We start from the raw sequence: 27670 nt of genomic DNA, 5'->3' as shown, positions 1-27670 counted from the left end.
GTGGTCCAATTTCTTTTCAAACAATACAAATAAAAGTCCTTCAATGCAGTTAAATGTTTTTTCTTATAACAAGACAACATAATAAAAAAAATAGTACTCAAAACGAGAGTGGGCTGTTGCTTGCTTGTGGCCCCTGTTGTGAGTAGAAGACCATGGGAAGCTGGTGAGGAACACAAAGAGAGTAGGACAGATGGAGGGAAAATGTTGGGTCAAGTTGTGGTGCGGGGGGGGGGGGTTTGTTGGGTGTTCACATGCCATAACCGAAGCTGGGCTGTGGGGGCTGGCCGTAGCCTGGTGCTGCTGTGTAGCCGTAGCCGTAGGGCTGCTGAGGAGGCACGGCCACGTTGGGCCCTGCTGTGAGCATGAGCTGGGGTGTGCCTGCAACACAAACATTTGTAGATCAAAGTGCATGAGTGTGGTCACATTGTCAAAAACATACTCTCTAGATTTTCTTTACAGCAACACTTGATCATCTGTGAGTGGTCTTTTCTTTTTTTTTTACCGTAAACAATGGGTTGAGACTCAGTAGCCTGCTCCTCCTGTTTCCTCAGGGACTCAGAGGCTTCGAGTTTGTCCACCTGTGGAAAACACAACAGTGACGGTGTCAGACTCCAGTTACACTGTGGCCGACGGGGCTCTTGAAGAGCAAGGGCTGAGACGCTGGGTTTGTAAAAACTGACCTCTGGGTTATTTCACTGGCTGACGGATGGGACCATTCCTGACAGGCGAAGACGAATACAGTCCAGATTTAAATACAAACAGGCTGCAGGAGGCAGGCCTTGCTAATGTGTTGGGAGGCCCTCCATAAGGCAAAAGGAGCAACTACAACTAGAGAGCTACTGGCTAATCTATGGCGCTTGGCTATTACAGTCTATTAGATAAGACATCCACTTCTTTGTGGAGAGTATTAGGGATTAGGGGGGGAGACAGAGACAAACAGCTACTGGGCAATAATGGTCCCACCATCCAGCCACCCAAATCATCTACTCTATAAACATTTGGAAATGTAGAGTATGTAGAGAACCAACCCCTCACCCGTACAAATAAATTTACCAAGATTAACATTTGTTATTCACCCCTGTTAGTTTGTCCAGATCTTAGAAACATATTTTTTGCAGTTAAATTGGTGGACAAAGACAACTTGATTAGCTTTCAGTAGGCATTTTTTTATAGAAATAATCAATACATTTTTATGCTGTATATTTGAACCTAACAGAGGTGAAGAGTTGTTTCTGAAAAACAGAGCGCTAAAAATGCCTGCATACTAATAACATACAGTAATTAAGTAAAACGTGAGAGTGGAACATGCTTCATGTGCCTGTTAGTTCACTACGTTATTTGTAGACTTGTGTGTGCCATTAACAAACAATACTGCACAGTCTACTCTCACTCTTGACCATTCATGGGACAGGCGACTCAAAGAAATGCATATTCTTTCATTTTTATAGTTCATGTTGGGGTTACAGGAATAAACATGAACTGATATCTACATGTATTTATTTGAAAATCCACAAAATTACACACATTTACCAAGTTAATGTAGTATAGTCTAAATAATAACTGTTGAAGATAAAACCGCATTTAACTATTTTTTACTATTGATTAATCTGACAATACTTTCACCAATAAATGCAGTCCTCGAAAAATGCCCATCACAATTTGCTATAGCCTGAGGTGATGTCATCAAAAGGTTCATTCTGTCAAACAGTCCAAATTTATTATCACATGTGGCACACATCTGGTTGAAAAAAAAGCATCATCAATTAATTAAGAAAATCATCAAATCAATTTATTGATATATTAAACTTCCTAATTGTTGAGTGTGTAGTAGAGACTATAAAAAAATATTTGCAGGTAAGAATAAACATTGTTCCCCAAATTTCCAGTTCTCAATATTTGCAAACAATTAAGCGCCAATAATGTGCAGACTGTCAGTGTTAAAAAGTTTTCAGATTGTGATAGGCATGCTCCCGGCCCTCATACATGGCCCAAATAAATGAATGTCTGCATTCAAACAGCTATAAGAAGCACATAGCTTTCTTGAGAACAAATTTGCTGAAACTCACTGGTTTTTCTTAAGTGTGCTTTGGTGCTTTAGTATGTGCTGAGCAGCTCAGAAGCAGACAAAGGCAGGGGAAGGACTAAAGATAGAGCTAAACAAAATAAGAATTAAGTAGCCAGCCAAAAGCTTCAAATATTACCCTCATATATGACAGTGTGCAGCTTAAATACAGATAAAACCTGCTAAGGATGGTGCTAAATGATGCAGCAGGATATCTTTCCTGTTCCAGTGGTTTTGGGTTGAGTTCTCTACATACTTTCTGGTCTACGACTACAGTCAGTCAGTCTGGTTAAGCAGGCTGTGTTCAGAAAAGACAGGCTCTTGTTTCGTTTCAGAAGAGAAGGGTTGAGAGACATGCTGAAGCGGCAGTTGAGTTATTTTCTTCTTGAAGAGTGCATGAGAGAGAAAGACAGAAGCAGACAGCATAGTGGAGGGAGTGTGAAAGAGGGTGGAGGGGATGGTTTTGTACAGCCAGTTCAAGGTTTCCAGAAGCAGGCACAGCCAACAACGATGTGTCCTAGCCTGGCCTGAGTGCTGCTGATGCTACAAAGGAAGGGGGAAATGCATGCTTGTCGCTCTACGTGTAATTTTTCCCCCTAAAAACATTCCCAAACAGATTATATGCTCTCATCAGCTCAAGTTGTTTGTTGCTTGACAAGACCACACTTTACAGTAGCAAATACCCCTATCTTCACAGTGCCTGTACTAATATTTATGGTTTTTATCATTCATATTATTGTATGGCAATTAGATAAATTCAGTAGTACAGACAAACATGGAGAAGAATCATAGAAAGGTCTCTGATAGTCACTTCAAACTAAGTCCTCACTGGCTCTTCTATTACTGAAATTAGGTCTTACACTTAGCTGCAGTCTTTGCTACTGCACCACTCTCCAAATACAGATATAAATATGCCCTCACCCCTCTCAACATAAAGATATAATCAAGACTTATTAATGTGTTAAGTCCTGAAACTCCCTTTAAAATGTCTACAAGGTGAAAACATATGTGTCCTGAAATGATCCTGGATGATGAGTAGCAGCAGACTGCAGCTGAGCGGGGTTACAAGACAGTTTAACATTAGACTTTATCTACAAGTCTGGTGAGAAAAGCACCTGACCACAGCAGGTGAGGTTGCTATCCAGAGTGGCGCTCTTCGTCCACGCCCAAAGAGAGCTGATGGGCATGCTGGCTTAAGTGGATGGCTCAGTGTGTTTGAGGGGAAAGGCTGTGATGAAGCACAGAAAATGATCATTGGACCCTGCTGTTTCCACCTCCTATGTGGGGCTTTATAGCATGTTTGAGCTCACTCTTTCAGTTTTCTGGCCAACAGGTTAGAGTTTTTTCTCACTCTCATCATTCACATATGACGCATTTCCAATGCATGGTTGGGCAAAGTCTACTCAACTTGACTCGCAGTAACTGCTGCCTTTTTGGTGCTGTCGAGGTTCCAAGCAGACTGAGCCGATAATAGAAGGTAGAGTTTAAAAAAACATTGGAGACCACTGATTGGTCAGAGCCTCAGAGGACATCCTGCACAATGCCACAATTTGTGAATAGTTAAGCTACAAACATAGTGACAGTAAACGCAGATTTTAAAAAATAGCAACCTGCAAAACTACTGTTTTACTAACTGCTTTTCTGTTTTTTATGTTTGCCTCCTGTGTCTGGTGGGCCAAAGACAAATTTCTATATTCTATTCAATTGTATTCTATTTAAAGCAGTATAGCAAAGTGCAGACAGACAGAAAGGATCCAGTTAGTAATCTCAGAACCCATCCGCTGGCGGTCTGACGACAATAAAGCCTCTGGGTGCGAGGGCAACATATTTGGGGCTGCTTCACGTGGTGCCGCTAGAGCGGTCAGCTGAGAATCCACCGACACTGATGGGGTACTATCTGTACTGGAATATGAAATAGAGAAAAGCACCTGGTACCAAACGTGAGTTTTTAGTTATTATCTGTTATCTTTAGTCATGATCAGAGCTAATAATGTCAAGACGGACTTGAATTGTCACATCTTACACACACTGAAGATATTGATTTTCACACCTCCTCTTGTGCATTTTGTGCCTAATTCAAGAACTGTTTGATGCAGAGCCATCACTGCCACCAGCAAACCCAGCAGAGCCCCGAAGGAACGTTTGTGAAGAGCCCCGCTCTGGAGTCTTGTGGGTTGGTAGGTGGTCTAGTGGAGATGTGGAGTTTACAATCAGAAGCAGCAGAGTGACATGGGGGGAGAGGAGTCATGCAGTTTCTGCTATTTTTCACTCCTCCAAACTACAGGCTACAGGACAGGGGAGAGGGGTCAAAAAGACTTTCACCTTTTCCTTTATCGCATCAACCTGGAAAGGAAATTCAGAGAGGCAACTTAAGGAGGAAAAAAAAAACAAATGGAAGTCTCCCAAGATAGAAATTGACAGAGAGAAGAGCAAACACAGCGCTTGTCACTTAAAGAAAACACAAAAATCCTGAGAGACAGATGCGGGTAATAACGCCACTTTTGATACAAATGCAGACTTGAGATCACTCTGGTACTGGAAATTTCCCCCTTGTTGCTTACAAATGTGTAAAAAATACATTACAAATGTTTACTTATTGGGTCTGCATCAAGTTTAAACAAGACGTCTTACATAATCTACAGTTTTTCATATATAATGCAAATTATCTGACATTAAATAAATGATTCCTTGTTTTAATCCGTTTTAAGTAAACAACTGGTGGGGTTTTCCACAACAAGCACCAAAAAATAGTCAGCCACAAGAAAACCAAGATATTTGTGTAACTACAGCTTAAATGAAAAAAGCAAATATTTTGATGCTGTAAAATTCACCAACTTGGCATTTCAAGTTTGGAAAAAAAAAAAAAAAGGTTTTTTTTTTTTTTTTTTTTAAACATATGCTTTACTCATATATAGCATGTTTGAAAGCAATAGGTAGGCTTTTTTAATGCCATGTAACAGAGATAAATGTCAGGACAAGCAACACAGCAATTATGAATCTCCTTTGGAACACATTTGTATGGAAAAGTAGCTCGAATGGATGGAAACTCAAATGAAAAGGAAAACACCAGTGCTGACACATGACTGACAGAAGCATAGAAAGATGAGCATGAATGAAGGAAAGAATAGGCAGTGCTGGGGGATTTATCTCCATGACTGTGTGATGGGATCTGTGAGACACTGCCTATAGCTGAATAGTATTTGCAAACACATTTCAGCAGCTGCTAGCGCTGTTTTATAACAAATAATAAATATGCAAATAATATTTCTGCAGTGCACCAATCTGACCAGGTCTAACATGGTAAACCCCCGATACATGGGTCTCTACAGAAAGGTTCAGGTTTGCAAATACTATTTTATTCTTATTAAAAACAACTGAGAGCAGAAGAAAAAACCCACAATCAACATGTAGGTATTCTTGCCCATCTACCAAATGTTCGTCTTTCACTGTTATTATCTTAAAATAGCAAAAGGTATCTATAAAATGACAAATTGTACTTTAATCTCTGAAGAAACTTTCTCGCCAAGCCATCTACCTCATCCTAATACACCACACACAGTGTTTACCTCTGGCCAACCCACCTTTGAGAGATACTCCCTCATGACCTGGATGAAGTATGGCATGGAGAAGTCCATGATGTTGTGTCGCCAGGCGGTCTCCAGCACCACATCTGGCCGAAGCAGGTCGTAGCAGGTGAATAGGCAGGCTGCAAAACACTCCTTCTTATCCTCATTCAGGAACCAAGCAAGGAGCTCCTCTGCCAGCTCGATGTCTTTGGACTCTGATGCGTACTGCATGGCATCCTGCAGAGAGGAAAGCACAATTGCAGTTCAATAAAACTGACTCTGGGGAAAGTGACCACATCTGCCATTTTACATTACATTTCAGCACAGGTGGTTCCAGAGGTAAAATGTGATTTATATTACTTAGAAGAACTGGACTATACACTGAAAGTTATTATTTGGTTTATAGGTAAGTCACCTTGTAGAGCTTGTCCTTCTTGCAGAGCTCAACACTCTGTTTCCAGCGGTTGTTGCCCTTGAAAAGGTAGGCTGCGATCCTCCTAAACTCAATCAGCTCGTGCTTTTCCAGGCCCTGGGCCAGTGAGATGTTGTCAAAGTTGTCATAGGCATCAATGGACGTACGCAGTGCCTAGGTAAGATAGAGAGGGGGGATTATAGGATACAAATGAAATACACATGGTGTTAGGTATTAGTCCAGAACCCTGCTTTTTGTTTGAACTGGCTTCTCCTCACTGGCTCCCTATACACTTCAGAATCCATCACATTACTGCTTACTTATAAAGCTCTGAATGAACTGGCTCCATCCTACCTTTCTGACCTTTTACACCGATATATTCCATCACAGTCGCTGAGGTCTGGCGACAAATTGTCCCACAAGCAAGGTTGAAACATAGTGGAGACAGAGCCTTTGCTATTGTTGCCCCCAAACTCTGGAAAGAGTTGCCACCCCCCCCTCAGATTAGACTGGCCCTCACCTCACAGGTGTTCAAATCTCATTTAAAAACCCATTCGTTCTCTTTGGCCTTCTCGGACCCTGTATGAGAGTTGCCAGTTTGTGGTTTTATTGCCTTTTTGCAAACATGTCCTGTTTATGTTTTATCTGTTTATTGATGTACAGCACATTGGTCAGCTCTGTTGTTTTTAAATGTGCTTTATAAATACATCTGGATTGGATTGGAAATGAAATTGCGACTCCGTGGAAACATTTATCCTGCAGGTAAAAAATCTGTAAACTGTACTGCGACTTATTGCGTGCACTGTGCTGTAAGTAACAAATCAAACCATCACTTCAACCAATATAAAAGCATCTAAACAGATTGCCTGTTATGATACATAATGTACAATATCAATAATATCATACCGCGTAGTCTTCCTCGATGATGAAGAGGTTGTTGAGTGCCTCATTTACTGACTTGTTGTTGTGATTTTGGACAGACCTTAGGTACGGTTTAACCAGAGGCAGCTGTTTCACCTGAATGAACAATCAGAAAAATAAATAATCAATGTCCAATTTCAGGTCATCGCTTATTTAACTGCTTCTCTAACAAAAAACAACTACTTAACACTTTGAGAATTGGTAAAGGAAAGCAAAAAAGGACCTTGCTGAAGAAGTTGACAGCACGTGTGTGGTCCAGTCTTGGAGAGAGGACGATGAGCAGGTCGTTCAGTAACAACGGTTTGTATTCCAGATAAAACTGGACGGCCTTATAGTACAACTCCACATTGGCCACCTACAATGAAAAACACATATACTCAAACTGATCATCTACAGATAATTTTTACCATAATAGGTCAGTATTGTGCTTTGGCATTGTTTTAGTAGCAGTATAAAATGTTACCATAATGACAACTAGCATTACATAATAAGTACAAATTGTTGGGTTTTTTTTCGTACCTTGGTGACAATGTCTTTGAACTGGCCCTCCTTCCAGGCATCAGCTGGGTGGTTCATCATGGTGATTATGGCATTGTCGTACTCCTCGTACTTGTCGTAAAGGAACACCAGCTCCCCCCAGAGGTGGGCCTGTTCTGCTGCCCTGAGAACCTAACACACACACACACACACAAACACAGAGACGCACATGCACACACACACATAATTAAAACTGGCCAAAAATTTTTTACAGCTTATGCAAAGAGAGGCCAGTAAGACTGTTCCAAATCTAAAACTTGTCAGACTAACTGCTACAACTGTTGCCAACCAAGCTGTGCTTTGACAAAAGAGGGTCGTGCACGCTGCATGTTTTTGTTGTAAAGATAATAATAAATCATGCTTCGTTTTAAGATGTAGCTGTTCATCGACCTACCTTTGGAATGTTGACACGAGACCAGAAGAGCTCCAGGTGCTCCCTCATCTTCTGGGGTTTGAATTTGGAGTAGAGGATGGCCAGCTCCGTGAACATACCCATGTGAGCACGCTCCAGTCCCAAGGCGGCCTCCAGCATGGTGATTAGCTCCTCAAAGTAACCGCGGTCCTGGGGGGGGGGGGTACAGACAGACTCAATAACACTAACCACAACCCTTTTAACCAATAATACTAACAAAATTGACACTGCAAAATCTTAAATTAAAAACTCGATTTCAGGGTATGGGGATTATTTCCTTGGAGGACAAGTTGAGCTTAATATCTCACTTGAGCAAAGAAAGGCAGGTTCTGCTGAACGTCACCCACTAAACTCATTTACTGCCATAGAGGTGCAACATAAAGAAATGCCATCTGTAAGCTTCAGCATTGCAGGTGCAGTGACAGTGCGAGACAAGGTCAAACGAAAACCTTACTGTCCTGTGCACTCTATGTGTGATTCAAGATAGTATCTGTGCTCAGTAATTACTCAGCATTTCCACTGCACAGTTCAGCATAGCTCTAATCAACTCAATTTGTTCCTTTTGAGTTTTGGAATATCCTGCACAAACATACCATTATTAAACAGCCAAGCTTTCATCAATAGCAACCATTTTTAAAATCATATTGACCCAGATTTTTAAAAATGGTAGGCCACGAAACTACACCGTAGAACTGACAAAGTGAAGACTTTCCTATATTTGGCTTGAGAGTCATGTTTACAGTTTCATGTAGCATTGCTGTGGTTTTGTCTGCAGTGGAAAATGAAATACAGAAAAGGATCTGGTACAAGAGTGAGTCAAGTCCAACTATGCAGTGGAAAAAAGGCATTAGCGTAACAGGTGAGTTTCACAGCAGCCCCAGTTATCCCAATTACCTGGTAGTAGTTGATGAGTTCCTCCAGCTCATCGGCGTGGACGACAATATGCAGGCCACACATTTGGGCAAGACGGAACTCTTTCCCATCTACACACGCAAAACACACCTGGAAGAGAAAAGAATAAATAAATTAGTTTGATATGGGCTTGTGGATAGCACATTGCTCAAAGCATTTTTTCTTTACTGACACTGTAGAATGGCTTAGTGTGTTATTTGAAGTAAGTCCATGCTCTTAACTCTTAAATGACATTTTCTCCACAGTCAGTCTCATCATTCCTCACCTCCTTCCAGGTGCGAGTGCTGTTGGCCTTGCGAGCTCCGTCCACAGCTGCCTGGTATTCTCCCAGGTGCACCAGAGTGGAGGCCAGACGGCCAAAGTTGGAAACGTTGTTGTAAAGCAGTTTTGCTGCCTCATACATCTTGTCGTCATAGCAACGATCACCCACCTAAAGACAGATGGACAAAGAAAGCAAGATCAGCAAAGTAGCAGCTGTAGACTGGTGAAACTGAATTAGGGTTATGTGTGTGTGTGCTGTATGTCTGAATGTTTCCTGGGACCTACTTGCTGAATGTGAGCATTATTGGGTCCGTTGATGAACTCTTCCAGCTCAGCCAGGCGGTTGGTCTTGGCCAGGGCGAAGATCAACTCTGTCTCAACGTACGACTCACGCGCCTTCTTACGGGCCATCTGCAGAAACTTCACCAAGTCCTCCCAGTTTCCTGCACATTACAATCAACTCTGATCAGTTTCATCAATTACCAAGACAGTCTCCACTAAATAACCAGAGCACAAAGTACATGGAATTTAGCATTTGTCAAAAATTCTTTCAATCAAAGCACCAAATGAGCTATAATGATAAAGTTCATCTCACCGCTTTGTGCTGCAGCTTGTCCAACCTCCATGTAAGCAGAGGGGTCATCAGCCTTGATGTAAGAGTCAATGGCTTCTTTGACCAGACCCTTCTGAAGCTGGGCCTTCGCCAGCTGACTCCACACTGGCGGCTCATTGCAACGCTCAGCAAACTCATAGGCTCTGTCCAGGTTACCAATGTGCTCAATCAGAACCTGGACAAAATGAGACAACATTTATATCAAGCTCAATCACCCCCGTGCCCATTATAATCAGGTCTTAGTTCAATTTAATTCCTAAATAACATTCCCCGTTTATATCTGTAAACAAACCATAAAAACACTTTTTGTCTTGACTTTTTAAGTCTCTAAAAGTCAATCAATGATCCACTGACCTGCACAGCAGAGGTGTTGACATCAAACTTTCTAAAAATAGCAAAGGCCTCCTCAAACAGCTCATTGCTGATGGCAATGTTTGCAATGTCTGGGGCATCGTAGTTGTCCAGACGGTTGATGTACTCCATAACGCGTGTCCGATCGGCTTTAATGGCTGTCAGGATGAGCAGATTCTGGAGGTTTCTGAAAAAGTTATGAAAGAAAGTTAAAAAAGCAAAATACATTTTCAATTGACATTTGGGCTATACAGTTAACATCAGGCCTCTCACCTGTGCTCGCTAAAGACAGAGTTATCCAAGACAATCTTCTCCAGAAGCTCGATGAGCTCATTGGGAAGGTCGGCGGTCATGAAGGCCTTGACTGTGACAGACACCTCCTCTGGATCCTGGGTCTCAGACAAGGCTGTCTGGACAACCTGGACAGAGAGAGAGGACAAAAGACCTGATGCACTACAGCTAATGTTTTAAGTTAAAATAAAAAACAATATCCTGGATTAACATTTTTGAAGTCTATAACAAAACAGGTAGATAAAAAAGAAAAAGGCAAAAGATGAAAATTATGAAATGGATCCAACATGTGCACAAACTTTGTTTTACAGGACTGATATGAAAGCCAAGTTTGAAATGTCAGCACTGTTTTTGCAGTAGCAATGCAAGTAAATCATTTCATGTGGCATGATTTAATATCTAAGACACCGAGGGGCCAGACCTGGTCAATGAGTGGTCTTCTGTAATTGTTGGTCTCCAGCAGCACGCTCGCCCACAGCTCAGGGTTCTTGCGACGGACAAGGTAGCGAGACAGACTCTTGAACAGCGAGTTCTCATTGCACACCTGAAACACAATAAACAAAAACAGACATGACATGAAAATAATGTATCCTCATTAGAACAACTGAAACAGTAGACATTAATAAACAGCAGCATGTATGGCTTATTGCATTTGTCATGAAGTATTTCTTACAACAGAGAACAGGAATCAGCACACTCATTTACAGCATAGTGGTCTCAAACTTAACCCTTTCTTACGCCTTTTCCGAAAGTCTGATTTAAGTTTAAACTCACATGAATCAGTTCCTGGTCACATTGTCCTCTTTCATAGGCCACACAGGCCAGGTGGGGGTCTCTCTTCTCACAGTACTTGCCCACCACGCGGCTGTCGTAGTAGGGGTTCTCCCTCAGGAAACGCTCAGGGTTGTTGTTGCTGTCGATGTAGATCTTGGCCAGGGCGTTGTGAGTGGCAGGCTCCTCACAACCTTCATGAATACGGGCCTCTAACCAAGGCAGCAGCAGCTTAAGTCTGGAGAAAGACACAGTGAGGATTTCACAGAACTGTAGCAAGGTTTGATGAGACAATTAACTACTGACTCAGTGATTCCACTACTGCAGTTTAATTATTCCCTCTTTTCTTACCGATTTCTTTTCTCCACTTCAGCCACCAGTTCATCTGTAGAGAACTGCCCTCTAACCACCATTATCAGGTTCTTAATCACATCCTCAGCACAATCCACATCCAGCAACCCCCCAATGACCACCGGCAGACGGCTTGGGTTAACCTGGAATAAATAATCACAATGTTAGTACATATTCAAGGACAAATGCACAAAAATAGTTATTGCAAGTGGAGTGATGCAGTATTAAATGAATAAAGCATGGAAATACAATAATAGAAAAGAGAAAATGAAATATATAAACACCCTTTCACCATTAACATATACATAATTACATGTTTCTTTTTTATTACTGAGCAATTATGAATCCTGACTACATGCAACTTATTGTCCCCCTCCCCATTTTTCACAGCCTGTGCTGAATAAGGTCATAGTCAGAGGAGGTGAGTTGCTGAACTGTTTGACCCTGATGAAGATGCAGCTGTTTGTCCTCTAATAAAGTTGGTTGCTGCAAATCTGTGAGCACCAGTATACTTGAACCAAATCTTTGAAATCTGTCCTGTTACAAAATTGCCCTACTCTGAGAGTACCCAACATTTCTGCAATTCCTTGTAAGGCAGTAAAAGCGCGTCTAATTTGTACCTTCAAGTGGTAACGTACCTTCTGCACATAGATTTCAATGTATTTCTGCAGACTGTTGCGATACAGGTACAGGACCAGATCGTGGACAAAATCAAAGCGGTCACACACAATGATCAAAGGCAGCTGGTCAGTCAGCTTGGCTTCCTGTAGTGACAAATATTGGGAAAAAAATGTATTGGCTATAAATGCTAGTTTTTATGAATATTATATATTATGATGATATTCTGGATAAATTAGTGGCAGACAGTTTAGATCATTTTATAGTAAAATGTTTAATTTCCTCTGATCCAGTTCTGACCTTAAGGAAGTTCTTCACACGTTCGGGGTCGTAACAGTTACTCTCTCTGCAGATTCTCTCCACCTCTTTAATCTGGCCTGTTTTGCAGGCAGCCTGGATGTATTTGAAGTGGACCTCTGGGTCCTGGCTGAAGTTCACAATGGAACCCAAGAAGTAGAACAAACCTAAAAGATAAAAAAAAAAGTAAAAAAAAAAAAGGCCAAATTAACAAGAAAACTAACTACAATTATCTTGTAAACTGTTTTCTCAAAATACACAGGAGAGGCAAAGTGCTGGGTATATTCCCAGCTTACCTTCAAAGCTCTTGAATGACTCAAAAAGTTCAGTGAGGGACTGAGTTGTGAGCTGCTCATGGTACTTGGAGGCGACCTGCACACAGATCTGCAGGTTCTGGCGGATGTTTGCAGACAGCATGGCCCTCAGACACTCCAGAGAGTCCTCCACTGACAAGGAGCCAAAGAAATTCACCAACCACTGCAGAGAAAAAGGATCAAGGAACAATTAGCAGTTCAAAAGCAAATACAAACAGGATTGCAGTCCTGTTTTATCATTTTTCTTTGTTACTGAAGTGAGTATTTCCTTGTGTTCCTTGATGTGTACTGTACCTCTGGGTTGAGAAGATGTGTGTGCACCACAGCGCGCTTAATATCGTACAGGTCAGTGTAATGCTCCAGCGCCCTCTGCAGGAGACCAGCCTTCTCACACAGCTGTGCCACATGAGCACGATCATAGTGGGTGAACATCTGATTGCCCAGGATGGCATCTGCAACCTGCAAGAAGTGACACAAGGGAAAAGACATTACAACATTGCTTGAAGATTTCTTAACAGAAAACTGCAAAAAGGCAACGGGAAATTTGATTTAGTTCAAAGGCAACATAGCGAGACATTTCTAAAGAAGAAAGAAACCTCATCGGTTAGTTGAGTTGTGTTCCCATTTTAGATCAGGTTTGTTTCATACCTGTGGTGCGTGCACCAAATTCATTTCCAGCAGGCGTGTCTGCAGTGGTCCCTCCATGGGTCTGTTATTCTTCAGAGCATCTAGTAGGAAGGATGTGCACTGCTGGATCAGGTTGTACTCCATGAACACATCAACAATCTGGAGACACATAAGAGAGTAAAAATAATTTATGTAAAACTCCTCTCAAAAAATGTATGATTTGATTTCCTCTTAATCAGATAACATGCTCCTTTAATTTACTGTTTGGTTCATGGGTGTAGAGCAGTAGCAATCCCATCATTCTGCCTTTGAATCTGCATTTTTCCTGTGACAAGGTCAATCTTCTATGCTTTAGGCCACCACTGCCCAAAGGAAGGGCAAGTGCAACAAAAGATGAAACACTGGTCCTGCTAAAAGCTACTTCTGTGAGCTGCACAAACCCCTTCGTAAAAAAAACACCAACGTAATGAAACCCATTTGGTTTGCTTTTTTTAACTGACATGTTGATGCCTGCAGTCCTGATAAAAGGTAAAGATGAGGACTTTTGTTTACCTGCGTAATGTCAGCAAGTGGTTCTTCATCTTGAACCAACATCTGGGAGAACTGAAGACCCTGCTCTGGACTGATCCGCATTACGTTTCTTAGCAAGAAGATCCAGTCTGGAGTGTAGCCCACCTACAGGGACAAAAGATCTTTAAGCATAATAGGCCTACATCTGGAGTGTGCCCTAGTTATGACTGAACCATATAAAACCAGAAACGTAAATACAACAGTAAAACACAGATTATAGCATAGCAAAATAGCATTTTGGGGGATCACACTAGCACTAATTTTATATAAGATGAACTTGAAATGACAAAATCAGGTGTTGTCACAAACCTTCTTGGCGTAGAGGACAATCTTCTGAAACTGTCCAGTCTCTGCAAAGCACTGAATGACTTTATTGGGGACGTTGGCTCTGAGGTAAACACTGAGGGCAAGAGTAGGATCTACAGACTTCACCAAGTCTCCAAGCTCCTCAGAGCACTCCAGCTGTAAACACACACACAGACAGCCATATAAGAGGTGCAACAATCCATTGATCTGGGTCAATATATTGATTCTATGATCAAAAATCCAATATCATCATGCAAAGTGAACAAAACAATCAATCCATATCATCTTCTTTAGAGTATGCCTTTATTTTGAAATTCTCATTGCCCATCTGTGTCACCGTCAAACAGTGCTAGCGCCAGGCAGAGAATGGCAAGCTGCCAAGAAAAAAACAATGAGGATATTTACTCGCCTCTGAGAATAAATCAGCAGTGTAGAAATATTTTGGATTTGGAAGAAAAGCCGGGTCAACAGACAAAGCAAATTCCCGATGCAAACAATGCTGTTATGAGATAAAACACTCAAATGTAGCTGGGCTTTTCACTTAGCTAACTTGTTGCTCTCACTACGGCAACATTAGCTGCTCTGTTTCAACAATGTTTGACTGACAAAACATGGAGATGGAATTCAACTGTGCTGTCCTGTCATGTGATACAGTGACTTTGTGAGATCAGCAAATATCGTATAGTTGTCCAAAGAATTTATATGTGATAACGCAATAAGACTTGTGATCTACAGCCCTATTGAAAACCAAGCTACAGTTTAGGGGAGATACAGCATGAATGCACTTATTCAAGTGTTTTCAAGCAAGCAAAATAGCTGAACTGCAAATTTAGAGAATTACTGAGTGTGAAATTATGTAGTCACACTGGATAAAAGCATCATACTGGCTTCAAATTTTGACTGCAGTGATACTATTTTACAGAAATGATCACTTATTTCAAAAACACAGATAATGAATGAAAAAAAACTAACTGTAACCATTGTAATCTGAACTATAGTATTATGGCACTTAAGTTTAGGCCAGACATTCACTGTTTCTTTCCCACCAAAGAGCAGATATGTTTCTGAATACACTTTTTAATTTCATGATTGGTAAAAAGAATTCTTAAGATAAAGCAAAGAATATAAAACCAACAACTGGAGACATACCTTGTCCTCTTTCAACCACTTCTCTAGTAGCTGTTTGCGGCCCTGCTGGAGGACAGGCCTGCACAGCTCCAGAGACTCGAACTTGTTAAGTTGGCCTTGATCCAGCAAGATGCCAAAGTATTGGAGCAAGGGAGATGTTTGGCCTGGTTGGGCTGGAACACTCTGGAACCGACGGATGGTGTCTGGAGTCCGCAGGATACCCTAGAAAAGAAAGATGGATGGATAGACTTTAGTGAGTTTATTACTTCTAAGTACTTTATTGACAGTGTGAATATTTGGTTTTAGAAAAGTCATCTTTGAGCATAAAAGAATGGTGGTGTACAGTTGCATTGGATAAACATTCGTAAATATACAATTTACATACAACATGTTCCTTTAAGAAACTTACTGAAAGACTGCCTCTCTAGTTTATCCGTCTACTTGCATTTAACAGTTTCGGTATGTGAATCTAAAACTTGTTTGACATAAAACTGGTGTTTATTGTCATGCTAAGCTACAGAAATCTGCTTAGTCTTAGCAGTCTGAGCTAGTATTAGTTGAACTGTGAATAATGTCACGTTGTTTGACCCCCTGGCTCAGAGAACACCACGACACACTGGCAGTACCTTGGGTGCGTTGGCCGCCACCTTGGCAGCTTCTGAGTAATTCCCCGCTGCAAAGAGGGTGTTGAACTTGCGGGCAAACAGCTCTTCAGCACCAGCAAGGTTGTTGCGGACAGCCATGCGAAGAGCCAGGTCTGGGTTCTGGAGCACATTGGTGATATAGGGAATGATGTTCTCCTCCTCCACGCACACTGACAATACCTGGAAAAGCACATTTGCAGGCTTTAGTTTCTGCACAACGAAACCTAATGGCTGAGATTTAAAACAATGCAGGGTCCTCATTACAATTTTAGGTATTTTATTCCTCAGTCGATTATTAATGGAGTACGAAGTCTTATCATTTATTAAATAAATGATTTAAATCTAACCATATTGCCTTCGTGTGGTACATTCCAAAAAATATGGCAGCTTTATCAGACTTGGAACTATGTAGCCTTTCTTTTTGAGAATTTGAAAATGTAAATGACAGTTGTTACAACATAAAACCAGTGATCTGTCAAGACTCTGTAGCCTAACAGTGGCATGACTGTCAGTGCCAAAAAACAGAAGCAGAAAAAATAAATCAATCGTGACCTTAAAATCTATAGCCTAATCAAACTGTGGATTTGAAGAATCTCGACACCCCTAACCACTGCAGCAAAAATGCATGTATTGATATAAGTATACATATCAATATATCAATCCCACTGTGATCGTAGACCACAGTGGATATATATATATATACCCAGAACAACTACAGTAATCCTGGATTGAGCACCAACTCAAACAAAAATGAACTAAAATACAGAAAATTATTTACAACAACATGACACCTGCATGTAGAAACAGTGCACTCTGAATAGACAGTGAAATGTTGGCTCATTCTATGTACATATGTCCTAATGCGAAAATAGTTTTAAATGAATTACTGCATGTCTTAAGACAGTTATCACATTCCTTAATTACACAGAGGGATTGTCGTGTGGAGTACTGCATTTTGTGTTTATGTGTACTTGTGTGTGTGTGTGTGCACATGTGCACGTGTGCCCAACACACAAGAGCTCTATCTGGTAGACCTGCAGGTAAGAGCCAAAAGCAATAACAGGATTAGATTGTGCAGTCTGCTTGGCCAAGCTTAGCCCTCCTGCTGTGAATGTCACATGCTGCCTGACACCAAAGATGCTGCTACAGTCTGTTATTTTCAGAGATTTCCTCAGTCAAGGTCATGCGTCAACACCCGTAGACCAAAGGGCTGGCATAACAGAGGGAAAGTGAATCATCAACAAATGTCTGCAATGACAGACCAACATAGGCAGGAATTTGCTATGCATACACACATACTGAGTGCCAAACTGGCACAGATTTAGAGATAAACACTATGGATTGCTATTGTTTTGTTTTTTTTTAAACAATTTGTATTCTACAGATATATGTAATTTTTTTTATTTCAAGAAGTGCATAAGGGTTATAAATGGTTGCATTTGTCTCCTATTTCAAACAGTCAGAAACATAATTTTGGCATAACCAACATCCAAAATCAAACATGACAGACTGTAGTGTCCTAGCAGTCAAGAAACTCAGGAGAAAAAAATTAACGAAAAGCCTGACTATTCCACAGACATCATGAGATAATTAAAATGCGGCAAAGATGGTTTATGATTCAGTTTGATCTTAATATGCAGTAACACAAATCCATGTTACTGCTGTTGTGACTTAAAGAAATGTGCCTTTACACCAATAGTTAAAAGGTACTGGGAGCATAAAGGTCAGTCAATAAACATGTCGGGGGCCTGAGTGTGTATGTTAGACTACCTGTCCTTTCCTGTTGACTCCAATGATACCCGCTGTAGGCTCATGGGGGGCAGTCACAAAAATGGTCTCCCCACTGATCCTGTTCATGTAGATACAAGTTCCAGTCTCCAGGTCATACAGGTGGATGTAGCCATACTTGGTGATGAGAAAGACGACATCTTGCTTGGAACTGATCTAGATGTACAGAAACAGAAATCTGGTTAGAAAGTGTAAATGTAAAACAAAATACAATTCAGCAAGCCATTTGACCCAAATCTAATTAAATATTACCAGGTGGTCCCAGTCTGATATCACACACTGAGGGGAAAACCTTTAAGGCAGTGATGACCAGAGGAGGGGGGAATCTTGTTAACAGAATTCTCACAAACAGGCAACAAGTACAGGCTCTACATGTCTCCTGATAGGTGTTTTTTGTACCTGCATAGCAACAGGAAAGTCATTTTGAGCTTCTGGAGGAAAGAAAACATCAACAGCTTTCTTTGGAAATGGCTGGTTCCCAGTTGGCGGAGTCCCCACTTCAATGATATGCAGCTAGAAGCAAAAAGACATTGAAATAAAAGTTGACAAAGTCAGGTTACAAGGGTCTTTGGAAAAGTTTGTTTTTAAATACATTACACTTAATTCTGCAAAGTCCCGAATGCTTATTGTGTCCCTATTTTTATATGATTCTGTCATAATCTGTTTTTGAAGTGCTGGTAAATCTTACCTTTCCTCCTGCCTGTCCTCGCACAGCAAAGCAGAACAGGGTTGACTCCTCAGTATTGCCCTCCATCTTGAACTGTGCAAAACCAGCTGCATGCCCCTCGATGGGCTGAGACACCTTCCTGTCCACTGAGTACAGCTGCATGGCTCCAACAACACGATTTTGCTGAAGAGCAGAGAAAGCCCAAAAGTAAGGCCGAAGGCATCTGTGATTTATAGTCGTTCTTTTTGGTTTTATTGATTCTTTAACACCTCTGCTGATTCTTTAACACCTCTGCTGATTCTTTAACACCTCTGCTTCCAACACTGAGACACGTGAAGTCTATGATGAAATCTGCTGTTTCTTTACACAAACGTAACATTCAATATTTAATACAAATATACAGACAGGGGACACATTAAAGGAAAAAAAAGAGAGTAGTGAAACATATCAAATGCAGATGCTCCATTCTGCAAAGTTTACTGAATGGTTTGGTGACTTTGAAAATGACATGAATAAAATGCCACAGCCTTTCCAGTCACCAGATCTAAACCCAGAGGAACTCCTGCGGAAGATTTTGAACTAACGTATGAGACAAATCTTTTCACCATCATCAACATAACGCCAACTTCTATAATATAAACTTTTATAGTCTATTAAGTGATGTCTCTGATGCTATATAACATTCTAAGCATGACTTCGATAATTTAAACAAACCTCTGAAAGACTATTTATTCATTTAATTTATGTATGTTACAAATGAAGACATTTTTAATGTGTTAGAATATCATTTGAGCCAACGTCCCCTGTACAGTAATGTACTACTACAACTTCACATTGTTTGTCACAGTCAAGGACATTTTGAGCAGAAATCCCCTGCGCTTCTCAGCAAACCTATAATGAAAACGGCTTAATCAAATCAAATCAAATAAGGAAATCCTTTCTGGTGGTTTATTTGATGTATAAAATGTGACAAATCATTGCTAAAATGCAAGTTCTGGCATTGTAACAGCACAAATACATGTGCCTCAAAATCCACGCAGTGACTGGCTCGACCCCAGTGTTTTATGGTGCTGCTGCACTGTGCACCTGTCTTGTCTGTCTGTATCCTCTGTTTCCGTGCCAAACTTGTTTTTCACTGTGTGGAAGAAATGTATGCACGTCCTGAGGTTGTGCGAAATGTGTGAATTGTGTGAGTTTCACAGTTAATGCCTGAGAGTTTGCAGCCTTTAAAAGAGCAGAGAAATTCATGCAATGCTTACATTTTAAGAGCACTACAGTGCATATGCACATGATATTTCAATCCAGGCTGACAAATCACAGTTTAAGCTTATTCAATCTAACCACTGAGTAGACTGCAGATAGCAGCAATTTAAACTTTGGAGGGTTTTTTTAATTGTTTTTTGGGGGCCAAAACTATTTAAAATGTAAATAATACATTTGTTCTCAGAATATAGCTGCCATCATCTATTCAAAAAGAAGAAAAACGTCAATATAAAAGTTGATTCCACACTCTTTATTGGTATTATAAGTAATTAATTAAAATTCTTAATTCTTCTCTATATTACTCTTCCTGTGCAATAATTATTTTCTGAAACTGAGACAAATAGTATTTAATAAATGTGTTAACAATATTTTGTGAAAGTAATTACCTGTGCCGAAATGCCAATGAGCAGCAACCACTTCTGTTTGGCGTCGGTGCGGTAGTTGATTATCTGGCAGCCTGCCAGGCTGGAGTGACGGTCAAAGACTTTGATTGGCTGAGAATCACCCTCCATGCTCCAATGGTAGACTGCGTTGTCTGTGACCAGGGCAACAGTGTTGAGGGAGATCCATTTCCAGAAGGTCACGTCATCTGTCATTGTGTGAGCCTTCATCTTGCTCTTCATCTCAATGTTGAAGATCTGCAGGGTCTTTGCCGCTGTAAATATTCAGAGCTGAGGTTAATATACAGTGACACAGATGAAGGCTGTGACCCCCCCCCCCCCACACAAAAACTTCAAAAAAAAAACAATTAAAAAAAGGAAAACCAGTTAGTGACTAAGCTACCACACACAAACACAGCAGACTTTGGGAGTAAACGTAGCCTACAATTTGGGCATACCAACTTCCAATTGCTGGAGTAATGTTGGTAGTAGTCAGGGTTTGGTTTGAGTAACACCAAGGGACCATACAAAAAGCCAGGACCAGTGTCAAAACAAGAGGCAAGACCAACAAAAGGGCAACCACTGTTGGATCTGCATTCAGTCAGTTCTGATGCAATAAACTGCTAACTTTAACCCATTCAGCTGAGGCTGAATATGCAAACCTCTTGTGATAATGTGAATTGAAAACTCATCGATAAATTGGATTTTTAATTTGAAAACCTCAAACAGATTAGACTTATCTAAGACTGAGATTAGCACCATATAAAAAAGCAGTCCACTCATACATTTCAATGAGGCCTTGGTTGACACAGTGTAGGAGGCTGAAAAAAAAGTTAACCGTGGCTCAACTATTTTCACAACACTATTTCAAGTCAGGACGCAAGGCGCTATTTTGGCTAAATCTGTGCAGGTGCACAGTCCTGCTACATTCATGTGCAATGTGAATGAATCACTATAGTTGACCTTGTAATAACTGCAATGGTTGCTAAAACAATTGTCACTGTGATTATTTTCCAAAATTATAAGGCCCTTACTCGCAGGATATAATATTCTGTGCAGTGCTCTGGTGTCGGATTAGCCTTTAAACTCTAGGATCTAACACTCAAACTCGATTTTTGGATCCAATTTCATCATCCTAGCGGTATTTGTAAAAAGACATCTGAATCAATAACACAGTGCTATTTTAAGTCTGGATGCTTGCTTAGACATATTGCTACTTCTACTACTACTACTACTACTACTACTACTACTACTACTACTGCACTTCTCCTTTTCTCAACTGGATCAACAATGACTTTCCATTATGTTTTCATAATATTGCCCAATTATCTTCTGATCTTTTCAGCCCAAACCAGATGTATTAGGAACCATTGTTTGCAGAAAAACATGGTGCCCAGTGCAAGTTAACACGAGGTTTTATGGCCTGTGTCCAGCCCTCCACCCCCACCACCTACGAGAGAAATGAAACTCCAGGCGTGTTGTTGAAGCTCTTAAGGGATTCACATTGAAATTTAATCCTAAAATGAGGGATGTGGGAATTTGGGTTGGGTCTGAATGCAGATTAGCAAAAGAAGACCACAAAGCACACAAACAGATGTGATGATGGGAAAGATGCTGGACGGATGCACTCACACCCATTCAAATTTTTTTTTCTAGTCTTACTAGAGGAAACACACAATAATTCTTTGGGTCCAAGACATATATTTAAGATTCAATCAGGCCCAAGCAAGCTCAACCAAACTAAACCCTATAATTCAGTTAATACAGCATGTGAGTGAAAATGCATACAGTGACATTTCTGAAACAACACTACATAATACTGCGTTTATAGTCCATAAAGAAATACACTGCCAACATAAAATACAGTAATTTGTAGTGAGGCAATAATCTACAATTAGTTAACTTAAAACAAAAGGTTATTTAACCCATAGTGAGCAGTTTTATAAGCCACTGAAGACATCAGTACGCCCAGATAACAGCATCATTCAAACACAGGCCAAAAGGAGAAAGGCAACCAAAGAAAGCTCCACATTTAGCTTTCATCTCTGCACTGTCCTAGGACTGGCCGTTTCAAGACTGTCCTGGCACATTCATTTGATCTATGAGACTGCCGTCACAGGGTAATCCATGATCATCATCACTCTCAAAATCCGCACACTTTAACTCCAGCTGCATACATGATCCTGGTGAACAACAGAATTATGATGCAATAAATAAGAACCAAATGAAGTTAAGTTTAAACTCAGTCTCACACTCTTGCTAGGTCATTTTCAAGGTTGCTTGTTCTCCATCTCTTACTAAAAGCTGCAATTGATCAAGTCAAGGCCAACTATTAAGATGCACCTTTCATCTTACTCTTTAATTGGTAAATTATGCATGCTTAAAATGTATTTATTTTTAATAACTGTGCCTCTCTGAGTATCATTATTCTGTGCTTTGCGACATGCCACGGCGTGGTCTTTGATTGTACCACTGGGGTACGTAACAGAAACACGCACCAGTCAATCATCTACGAATCTGAACAGATTTACTGACCTCTGCTGACTCAAACTATATAAATACTAAGAATATATTCAATTTATAACACTGCAGGCAAGTGGTGCACATTTCTAATGAGAACAACTAGTGTTGACTTTGTGCTTTGTACATCAAGAACACTAAATAAGGTCAACTTCATAGGAACATCTCCACAAGACAGCCAATACATAATGACCTACTATCTTTTCAAGACCATCCTGAATGTCATTACTTGTTTGATACTCTCGCTGTTTAAATGACCATATCATTTTTTCTGCATGTTTAAGCCCTTTTACTACATACATACGTCCCATACATTACTACCAACCATTTTCCAAGGCACACAATGATTTTTGACCGTTCAACTGATTTTCCATTAATGCCAGGGCTTGTTAGTCACTGAATTTTTTAATTCAATTTATATCATATTTTTTTACTTCAAGGACAATTTTCTGGCAGAGATTTGTGTTCTGTTATGTGGATGCCTTCGGATTGTGACTGACAGCTTAAAATTTACACAGAAACTGGATTATTGAATGCTCACATGCTTTTTCTTAATTAAGAGGCAGCCAGATTTAAGCTTTCAGGTTTGCTATTTGAGTGTCAACTTCTGGGGGGCTTTCACCTCAAAGTCAGTGTAATTATTCAACTATGTTTGAGAAAATGGTCAGCTGTAATATAAAATATATGTACAGCAAATGGGACAAACACAAAAACAAAGAAAAAAAGGATACAGTCCTTTAAGCTGCCCTATTCATTTTGCTATGCTTGCTTGTGTTACTGCAAATCCAAGCATTCATTAACATTACCAACTGTGCAAACATTTCAAGACAGTGCAAACAGGATTACACTTTGACAACTCATGATATGTAAAATTCAACTCACCGTCTGCAAACATAAGAAAGCAGTAGGAAATGAAAAAAGAGCAAAAACAAGCAAAATAGACAAAGCATTCATGACAGCATGACATTTTACTACCACTAGAACTATGGCTACCTTTCCTAAAATATCAAAGTCTTGTACATTTAAATTTGTTACACTATTCTTAAGTTACTCAGCCTTTTTTAACAAACAGAAATGAGGTGGTCTACATATGAACATCAAAATGAAAAGCAGACTGTGACAGCTACATAACTGACTGACAACACAAACAAAATTTACACAAATGACCCAATGTATTAGAAAAGCACCATAGCAAGGTATGCGACCATCCAAAACTTTAACTGTATACTTTTTTGTTTATTTGCTTTCAGAAAACTAGCGCACTCCTCTCTAGGTGGCACATAAAGCTATGTGCTAACAGCGCTAGATATGCATTCAGCTAGAGCTTACCTTTGAGGGCAATAACTTTGCTGGCAGGGTTCATGATGGCGCTGTCTGCAGAGATGGGCCTCCGGATGGGATTATTTGGGTCGGCCATATCGATAATGACAACCTGGGCCTGCTCACCCACTTTCTCTCTGATACAGATGAACTTGTCGGACTCCATGGTTAGAGTGCTGAATCCAATGTTGGCTGGGTTGATTCCCAGGTTCTGGAGCTGAGATATAAACATATAAAACATTTTTTTGAACAGCAGTTCATAGCCAGTACAGTTTCATACAAAAAACTGTCAAGGATGATACAAGTAAGTACAATATTCAGTTACATTGTAGTCCTTTATGAAAAGATAGCAAATATGCAGGGGATATATTACTAATACCTAAGGCACCATAATCCATAGAATAATTTCAAGTCACACATTAAAAAAAGTTTTTTAAAAAAACAAAATAATAATTCACACAAATCATTTATTTTTTTTATACGTTAATGATTTTACACTTTTGAGTATTGCATAAGCTACAAGCTCCTTTTTTGTATGTGTGTGTTGTTGTTTTTTAATTTGCAAAGGCAACTTCTGCAAACTCCTGGCACAACAGAACCCAAAGGAACATAAAGCAATGTTGGTATTCAACCCTGGCAAGCACCTGTCAAAAATACTATCTCTAATCTTGTTTCTTTCATTATGTTAAGTATCTGTGTGTCATGTGCTTAAAAATGAATTTGTTATTATTATCAGTCTGGTTTTCAGAAGTTTTCTCAACTCTACAATGTTGATCTTTAAGCAACATGTGGGCTCTATTGTTACAACTCTGAGCTGCACTTTAGTTGTACAATGGCAACATGCTGATTTCTGCCAATATCACAACACTCTTTTTCATTTTTTTAAATGACATTGTGGACATGTACAAACATAATAATACCTAAGTTGAAATACTTTTCTTTTATACAAAAAAATGAAAATTACATAAACTGAAAAGAAATTAATTTTATGTGTCCATCTGCTATTGGGCCCTTACAAAAAGAGTATACTAAACATCATATTATGAAAAGACTTGATGATCACTAAAATTAGGTGGGGAAAAGAAGTGAATACAACAATATCGGTATTGGTTGTCGGCCAAATGAGTTGTTACATATCGGCAAAAAATCCATTATCTTGCATCCCTAGCTAAAACCATTCTTTTTTGCGTGACACTGACGGATGTTTCTATTATTTTGTCCACCCAGTCTATACGCTGCTCTCTCTATACCAAAACATAAATATAAAAATGGCAAATAAGAGTACATTTCCAATGGCATGCATGGTCATAGTATGCAAACTGCTTTTGGTGTCATTCAACCATAGGTTCAATCTTCCACTAAACACATCTAATAATCCAACTCAAATCAGAAACTGAGATGTAACAGCTGATCTTGACTTTGATTTATCTGGCTCTAATCCGTTTTCAGTTGTTTTTATAATTTGTATGTATGACAGAGCGATGATGATGTCATTATTGGCAGACTGGGTGGACCACTTGGTTCACCAACGACAGCTGGATGAGGTAACATTTCATAGAAAAAAAACATCTTGCACACGGAACAACCTTACAGTGTCCCTACAGCTGTATAAATGGCCTGTCGTGACACAACATTAGCGTTTGGAGAGAGGCACCAGTCAGACTGCAGCTGACCACGGCCTCACAGCTACTTGCTGGCTTAAGCGCATCACTTAACACATCATCATCAGATTGTGTGATAACAGCATTACAACTGCATCAAATCAGCCATTCTAGCGATAAAATTAATGTTAACCAGGTCGACGACTGCTATGAGATGACGTGACAACATCCCTCACGACACACAAACTATAACGGTTTGCTAGCTCACGTAATAGCAATTTGCTAACCCTAACGTAGCCATGCGTAGATATATATAAACACCAAAACTGGTCATTGGAGGTCAAGAAATGTGTTTAATGTTGACTAGTTTCTCCCTCTGGTCGTCGTTGACAGCTAACGTCGGCTGGCGATGAGACGACGGGGCAACTGCACAAGTGCAATGAATGAGAGCTGCTAGCTCGGAGAGCTAGTTGTTAGCTTAGCTGCTGACTAAACGGGGGAGGGGAGGTCATTCATTTGCTGCGGGTATTGACGTTTAACGTTAGCTTAGCTAGCAAGCTGTCAAACGACTGTTATCGGGGCAAATCTACAACTAATGACAATGGTGGTAGCTAAACAGCTTTCAGGTTTGCTCACATACCTGCAGGTGCTCCTGGAAGCGGATAGGTAGTATTTGAGCCATGGTGGTTTCCTTGAGCTTCTCCGGAGTCCTGAAATCCTAGCCGTACAGCTAGCTAGCTAGGCAGTAGCACCGCGCTAGCTACGACCTCCTCACTGTAGGTGTAGGTCGGAGCCAGTCAGTTAAAACAAAAAAAAAACGATAAAGGGTAAAATGCAGTGTTGTTAATCGTGTTTCCGTAATCCGGTGTCCGTAAATATGTTGAATACGTCCCCCTTCTGAGTGTGCTTTCTGCACTGCATCGATGGATAGCAGTGGCTACGGCTGATCTTCTGTCCAAAATCCGCAATGGCGGCGGAAACGGCTCAGAGCTTTCTCAATCCGGAAGCATCTAGGGAGCTCTGGAAGGACACTGGCTCTGGACCTGTGTGAAGGATGGTATCATCAATTTTTCAATTCAGGCAAAATAACACACTTGTGTATGTGTGTCATCTCCTTCACCGATTATCTATTCTTTATAAAACTAACTCACAACTCGTCCGTGTACCGTTACGTCAGTTCCATGACAATAAGTAAACTACATTTGTTAAAATACATGGCAGCATATTGTTAAAGCTTAAATCCAACTATTAACCCTTCAGAGAAAACATTAGGGACTGTTCGTTATTTATGAGAGGGGTGGGGATGGTGTAAAAATGGGGAGGAATGTTAAATAATTTTTTAGAGGGACTTATGTTTTTTATTTTGCCCTAGAAGATGGGTATAAAATGGTTGTATTTTCTAAGAATTTTTCTGTCAATTTTTAAAGAAAACATATTGCCAAAATTACACCATTTATCATGGCCAGAAACTGTAAAAACTGAAATTACCATTGAAATTTCACATTTCTGACTTTCCTTGTACATATTAGATGGGATGAAAGCTTCCATCAGAAAAAAAAACCATGCTCAAACCTAGGCCTAAAAATAGTGATTTTTTATCGAAATCACTTAATTCTTTAAGTCTCATTTAAAATTTTGCCCCAAATAAACCGTTGACACTAACCAACCACCGTGCACTTTAAGAGTGAAAAACTGAGACTTTTTTCAAGTCCAGGATTTTGTCTTCAACTTTTCACTTTCACACATCAAAGGGCTAAGTTTTATAAACCTAACACGTAATTAATGGTAATTAATGGTGCATTTTTCACAGGTCACTCAGGGTGGGTCAACAAAAAATATTTGTAGCTTTGCAGAGGGTCACAAAAAAACTCACACCCCAGTGACGCCACTCCTTTTAAAAAAAAAAAAAAAAAAAAAAAAAAGCAGCCCCTTAATTGGGAAAATATATGCAAGGAAACTTAAAAAAATAGTAAAACCATGCCAATAAAGTGTCCAACTTATCATGGTAAAGATATAGTCAGTTTGCACATCTTTATTGTCTTAAAGCTTGAAGTCAGTCATGAACCACATAGCTGAAATTCTTCATCTAATATGGCAAAGATCTCTGAAGTTAAATATTTTATTTAAACATTTTTTAAGTGTAAGAAATTTTGCGCAATACAGACCA

At 40.0% G+C, this 27670-nt stretch overlaps 1 protein-coding gene across 1 annotated transcript; it reads right to left on the bottom strand.

The window, feature by feature from the left end:
* Positions 1-25: 25 nt before the first annotated feature.
* Positions 26-26519, bottom strand: LOC121942889 (clathrin heavy chain 1-like). The gene is made up of 32 exons (XM_042486184.1): positions 26144-26519; positions 23912-24119; positions 20069-20337; positions 18441-18602; positions 18152-18265; positions 17735-17908; positions 15947-16144; positions 15342-15542; positions 14196-14348; positions 13869-13991; positions 13338-13475; positions 12984-13148; positions 12672-12852; positions 12379-12542; positions 12099-12224; positions 11461-11603; positions 11113-11347; positions 10760-10882; positions 10321-10466; positions 10051-10234; positions 9679-9871; positions 9369-9526; positions 9088-9252; positions 8805-8912; positions 7893-8060; positions 7481-7630; positions 7185-7316; positions 6947-7057; positions 6044-6214; positions 5644-5865; positions 503-578; positions 26-378 (listed from the first exon to the last, which is right to left on the bottom strand). Exons 1-32 carry the CDS (start codon positions 26183-26185, stop codon positions 248-250), a joined length of 5034 nt encoding a protein of 1677 aa, XP_042342118.1. The 5' UTR covers positions 26186-26519; the 3' UTR covers positions 26-247.
* Positions 26520-27670: the final 1151 nt, after the last annotated feature.

Source organism: Plectropomus leopardus, chromosome 5 (genome assembly GCF_008729295.1).
Source record: "Plectropomus leopardus isolate mb chromosome 5, YSFRI_Pleo_2.0, whole genome shotgun sequence".
Taxonomy (NCBI): Eukaryota; Metazoa; Chordata; class Actinopteri; order Perciformes; family Serranidae; genus Plectropomus; species Plectropomus leopardus.
This window is presented reverse-complemented; position numbering and strand designations above follow the sequence as displayed.

Bases quoted from the DNA above. Each gene is read 5' to 3' on its own strand.
- LOC121942889 (XM_042486184.1), bottom strand. From the start codon at position 26,185: ATGGCTCAAATACTACCTATCCGCTTCCAGGAGCACCTGCAG. The intron at 11,604-12,098 runs GTACGTTACCAC...TATTTATTCCAG, and splicing joins TTGAAATCTATGTGCAGAAG to GTTAACCCAAGCCGTCTGCC. The intron at 6,215-6,946 runs GTATGATATTAT...TATCTTACCTAG, and splicing joins TCATCGAGGAAGACTACGCG to GCACTGCGTACGTCCATTGA.